This window comes from Octodon degus, unplaced genomic scaffold, assembly GCF_000260255.1.
Source record: "Octodon degus isolate 3935 unplaced genomic scaffold, OctDeg1.0 scaffold00028, whole genome shotgun sequence".
NCBI lineage: Eukaryota > Metazoa > Chordata > Mammalia > Rodentia > Octodontidae > Octodon > Octodon degus.
Genome location: NW_004524604.1, coordinates 18810154 through 18816536, shown reverse-complemented (window position 1 = coordinate 18816536; position 6383 = coordinate 18810154). Strand labels below are relative to the sequence as shown.

At 35.4% G+C, this 6383-nt stretch overlaps 1 protein-coding gene across 1 annotated transcript in view; it reads right to left on the bottom strand.

Annotated features, from left to right (window-relative positions):
- Atr (ATR serine/threonine kinase) overlaps window positions 1-6383 on the bottom strand; it is a 146029-nt gene that overhangs the window by 96859 nt on the left and 42787 nt on the right. The window contains exons 15-16 of the mRNA XM_023712951.1: window positions 4325-4519; window positions 2594-2779 (exon numbers count right to left, since the gene is read on the bottom strand). Coding sequence (XP_023568719.1) covers window positions 2594-2779; window positions 4325-4519 — 381 coding nt within the window. The remainder of the gene's footprint in view (window positions 1-2593; window positions 2780-4324; window positions 4520-6383) is intronic.

The window sequence follows — 6383 nt, the reverse complement described above, 5'->3', positions numbered from 1 at the left end:
GAATACACAGATACAAAATGGACATTCATCGGTATACCCCATTTTTTCTAAGTTCCGTTATTGAATATTATAGGTGTGTAAACTCAGCAAAGTATTCTAAAAGAGTCCAGCAGCCCATAATAGCATTGGGTCTTCTGTTTAACTGGCAATGTCAGAAATTATTGATCTGAGTCCCCCACAGCTCAACTTAACAGCATGGCTTTCTTATATTTCGACTTCATGTTTCCAATTTGTTAAGATGCTTACAATATAGGTGCATAGATAAGAAGAAAAGGAACTTGGATAGTCTCTATTTGCCATCCTCTCTTATGCTCAGATCCCTTGTCTGCCCTCTTTCACACTGCTCTGCTCCTGCAGGGCTGGTTAAACTGCATCATCCCACTCAATTTTGCTCACAGGATGTACCATCAACAGAAAAACAGAAAGTAGGAAGAGAGAATGTAATATTGGTATTTTCTACCCCCTCTTTTTTTTTTGAGGCATTCTAGGAGTAGCTGCATCACTCTAACAGTATTGACTGGGGTAGGGGTGGGGATGGGGCTAATCTCATGGTTCTACCTCCCAATCAAATGTTAATGACATGATTTTTTTTTTTTTTTCCAGGACTACTTTAACTTACCTGCAATTTGCAGACCTTGGGCTCCTTTACAGTCCTTGTATCTACCTTAACTTTGCCCATAACAATGGAAAAAAGCCCCTTACTTAAATTATTTTCACTTTGTGTGCATGCCATCCATTTTCTCCCAAGGTCTAACCTATTTAAACTCAAAAGTTCTGAGCTTAAAGGAAGTCTGAATTGAAATTTCAAGTATGAAATGGTCAAAATATACAGAGAGTCCACCAAATAATGTATAGATCAGGACAAAAAAGCTTTTATAAATAATTTAATACTAAGTTTATTGAGACACCATCACATCAATACAAATTACTTTGGACTCTACAATTACAAGAGGTGCTCAAAGTGTTGGCCACTCACTTCCAGACATTTATTAGTATGGTAAATTGCTGAAGTGCATATACATTTTTGAGGCCGATTCTAAATATTATATTAAAAGGCCAAAGGAGGTCACTTAAAAGAAAGACTGAAAATAATAAGAAAAAGCCATTAGTAATTCTGAGTTACTCTAACATTTAGAGGAGTAGATAATGGACAAAGCCAAAAAAGGAGACCTAAAATATGGGTGAAGTTCACAGTGAACTATAAAGAAAACCAAGCCAATGTGGTATAGATGCCACATACTAAAAGGGTACGAACTGTGTTGAATACTACTGAGAAGCTGAATTATTACTATTTTTTATTTAGTACAGGGTCTACAGGGTCTCACTATGTAGACTGGACTCCAAGTCCAGTGACATGAGCGATCCTCCTGTTCTCAGCCTCCCACGTAGTGGGATTATAGGCGTGCACCACCACAACCAGTTTCAATCTCAGTCTCGGGGCCTGCCAAATAGCTCAGCAGATTAAAACGCCTGCAAGCAGGTGCAGGGGCTGGGGTTCAATCCCTAGGCCTGCCATGCAGGCCCTGCCCCTGGGGTGTGCCAAGACCCAAAACTGAGACTGGGCATGGTGGCGCACACCTGTAATCCCAGCACTTGGGAGGCTGTAAACAGGCAGATCACTACCAGCCTGATCTAGTAATGAGACCCTGAACACCCTGTAGACCCTTCCCTAAAATACAGGAAAAAAAAAAAAAAAAAATCAAACCCAGTCTCATCAAGCCCTGGGGCAGGGATGGCATGGCAGGCCCAAGGATCAAACCCTGGGCCCCTGTGTCTGCCTAAGCAGGCGCTTTAATCCACTGTGCTATTTCGCCAGCCCTGAGAATTTGAATTAGATAAGGGTAAAGAAGTAACTATTAAATTTAGCAGCAGAACCCCAACAAAGAATTTCAGAATAGTGAAAACAAAGTCAAACTCTAATGGGTTTATTTAATGGAAAATAAGAACACAAAAATAGAAAACTCTTTGAAGATATTTTACTGTTAGCCCTTTGAGTTTTTTTTAAGGAACAAAGAGAATTAAAATGAAAAAATCGTATGATGATTTATAACTTTTTTAGATGAAAAAGGAAAATAGTAATATGATTTTAGATACACACTGACACTAGAGAATGATGAAAAAAGATAAAGTATCATCTAACTTCCCTTCAATCCAAAAATGGGTTAACAACTATGGTCAGAAGTGATTTAGTTTGAGCCAGGGAAATAGCTCAGTGAAGTAAGTGCTTGCCTGGCAAGCGCAAGTTTGATCCCTGATACCACCAAAAAAACCGAACAAACAAAAACTAGTTTACTTTGTCAAAGAAGGGAAATGGGGATGTGTATGATGAACTACAAACTTAATATATAATTAATAACTAAAGAAAAAATGCCATTTTTTTACTCAGTGAAAATTCTCAAAATCTCTTGAAAAAAAATCTACATTTTTTCAAAGGTAAGATATGTTCCTAATGTTTTTACTGTGAACATGCAACTTGAAATTTTTTCAAAATTAAAAATCCCAACTAAAGATTTAAAGGAAAAAAAGTTTTGTCAATTTAATAATTAGGTTACAAACAAGAAGGGAAAAAAAACCCATCAAGTAAATTCCTTACCATTAGTTCAGGTGATGTGATGTCTCTTGGGCCCTGATATGGATCATCACTAGATGCAAATGAGGCAAGTATTGACAAGCCATTGAAAACTTGTTGATAATGTTCTCCAATACGTAATAGTAATTCATTATGCAATCCTTGGAAATCCTGTCTCAATAGGCTTCCCAGTTCAATTTCTGTTTCATTCTAACCCAAAGAGAGTAAAAAAAAGGTGTTTTCCTTCCTATTAGCAATGTGAAAATATGTTGATTTTAACATGCCATTAATAAATCCGGAGCTTTAGACCTGGGTATAGAATTTACTAATATTAAGGAAAGGCTCTGGAAAAGGATTCTAATTTGTTCTCTCCTACTAAGTCGACCATGGTTATCTGTAACAGAAGTGACTAGACTTTATCTTGACATAAAATTTAAAAGGAAAGCCCTGATTTTGTCTAAGGTTTTAATCCATCACCAACTCCATAGTTACAGATACACAAACTCTGGAGAGGAAACACGATAGTGGCTAAGGGGTGTTTTTCTGGTCAGACTGTTGAAGTTCTACTTTCACTTAGTAGTGATGTTGGTATTTGGATAAGTCACCTATTCTAACCTCCTTTTAGTTTGCTTATCTATAAAATAAACAGTAATACAGGCTAAGAATCCCTAATTCAAAATTCCAAAACTTTTTGAGAGCTGACCTGACATGATGTCACAAGCAAAAAATTCCACACCTGTTCTCATGTGATGGTTGCAGTAAAAAATGCAAACATACTATTGTATAATATTATTTCTGGGCTACATATTTAAAGTGTATATAAAACAAATTCCATGTTTAGACTTATACCCTCAAGCGATCTCATTATGAATCTATAAATATTCCAAAATCTGAACAAAAATCTGAATATGGTCCAAGGACTTATGGAAAGAGATAATGAACCTTATCTTACTTAGTAACTGTGAAGATTAAGTGAAATAACTCATAGGGGTACAAAAATAGAAAAGTTTCTGATATACAGTATAAACCTTATAAACACTTATTCTTATCATTCTACCTCCACTACATACAGATTTATTTTCCCAAGATGAACAAATACAATCAAAAGTCACTAACTGTCATGTGCAAAGAGACCTGCTAGTGGCATATTAAGAAAAGTAAACTAAATTAACATAAAAAGAAAGGGCCAGGAATATAGCTTAGAAGCTTAAGCGCCTGCCTGGCAAGTGCAAGGTCTTAAGTTCACTCTCTGGTACCAAAAAAAAAAAAAAAAGAAGACAAAAAAGAAACTTACAGTATATGTTTCTGAAAGACTTACCTGTTCTCCCATAGTCTCATATTCTTCATTTTAGTAATTAGACATTCTAAGTTTAAAAGGTAGCAAGATACTAGGTCCGATTGTAATCAGTGCACTAAATACTAAACACAGATATATTATAGTTTAAGATGGCTGTCTTCTATAGATATAATTACTTGTGTTGCATCATTAAGTTTATAGCTCAATCAAAAATGCTAAAGTGAAATTATCTAAGAACCTCATCCATGAAAAAATGACTGTCCTATCCCATTATGATAAAACGATCAAAGAAAATGTAAAAAGAATTCTACTTAATATGCTCCCAGGACAAAGATTAATCAACACAAAAACATTTACATTTATATTCTAGGATAGGCTATGAATTCCTTTCTGTTAGACTGCAATACCTTTCCCATAATGCTAATATAAACAAACAAAATATGCAAATATTCAATTACCTTCAGATAATGAAGAGCACGTTCTAATTCATCTTTGGAACAGGAACAAACCAAATGAGAGAAAATGTATTTGAAGTTATTTATTAAGATCTCTCTACGACTGACATTTAACTGTTTTCCTAAAGTTCGAATGAGAGCAGATGCTGCTGGGCTTGCTTTGGCAGCAAGGTCAGGCAACAGAACTTGTAATGTCCTCTGAAAAAGAACACAGTAACTGCTAAAAAATGCACTTGTTTGTGTAATTAAATATATACATAGACATTTCATAAAAATATTCTTGTTTTGGCTTTTTGAGACAGTGTTTTACTTCGCAGTTCAGGGGGCCTTGAATTCATACTGTAGCCTAGGCTGGCCTTGAACTCACAGCAATTCTCCTTCCTCAGCCTCCCAAATGCTGGAATTACAAGGATATACCACATATGCACAAAAATATTCTGAAATGCCACACATGTATCACTTAGCTTTAAATTCTGATTTACCATTTATTTACTTGATTGATATTTACTTAAGACTTCCTATACAATTCAGGCACTATAGATATAGCAATGAATAAAATTGGTAAGCCACCTGATGGTACAGAGCTTACATGGTCAATGTGAAATGACAATATATAAGCAAAAGCAAAAAAAATAATTTTTCCAGGCATGGAGGTGAACAACTGTAATCGCAGCACTTAGGAGGCTCAGGCAGGAAATCCCTGTGACTCTGACTGAGGCCAGTATGGACTACAAAGTAAGTTCAAGCTTGGCCTGAACTGTGTAATGAAACCCAGTCTCAAGAACAAAAGAAAAAGAAAATCATTTCTCATGAGTTATGTATTAAGTATATGCATAGTTTAAAAACCAGAAATCCTAAATTTGATGTATTCTTTATTTTTTTATTATTTTTTTGGTGGAACTGGGGGTTGAACTCAGGCCCCTGCGCTTGCCAGGGAAGCACTTATTCCACTGAGCCATTTCCCTGGCCCCCGATGGATTCTTTAAATTGTATTTAGAGAGTAAAACAAGAGGAATCATAAACACACATTTAAAGTAATTAATGCTACAATATTAAAGAAAACCTTTAACACATCTAACACCTCAATACAACAACTCTATTTCATTTTGGTCTATTTCCTTCAAGATGTTGTTCACAAAATACAAAACCCAAAGATAAAATGGTTGGCCTTCAATGTACTCATTTTACATGCTCCTACCGAACACTTATTACAAGTCAGTCACTGCTGTAGACACTGGAACTAAAATAATGACTATCAATTATAGTCATTGATAGTCAATGACTATCATCAATCAAAAATGCTAAAATGAAATTATCTAATTAATTTCTTTAGGCTAGCTTCAGAAATGCATCTACCATTATGCTTTTCAATGTAATACGAACACTGTAAGGCTATTGAAATATTATAGTTTTTACGAAGTCCTATTTCATTAAAATGGTTACATAATAGTCTATGACCTCAAATTCATCATTTAGTTTCTTTTCAACAATCTGTTTTTATTTCATTACTTGGATAACACTGCAATAAATATCTGTGCCTTCTGGTTGCCAGAGTAAAATGAATTAATAAAAAGGTATGAATATTTTTGTGATCCTTAACACACAACCTTTGTTTTGAGGACAAAGTAAAGAAATTAACCTCCTGTATCATCTTTTAAAGCTCAGCTTCAATGAATTTCAAAGACTTCCTAAACAATTCCATACTACAAAGTCAGTAATTTGGATTCATATCAGATCCTCTGTATCACTAATTATGTACTTTATTACTCTAGCTCCTTAAATCAGAGTCTGAACTATCAATGGACCTAATCACAGTACTAATGGCATAAAAACTCAGTATACTGAATTAATTTCTATGTAGAACTGTAACTCAAAATCAGCATGAGGGGCTGGAGAGATGGCTCAGTGGTCTAAAGCACCTACTTGAAACAAGCTTGGCAAACCACAGGGACCGCGGTTCGATCCCCAGCACCACATGCCAGCCAGACCCGCCCCCTGGTGGGCTGAGCTGGCCACACACACACACACAATAAATAAATGTAATAAATAAAAATAAATAAAT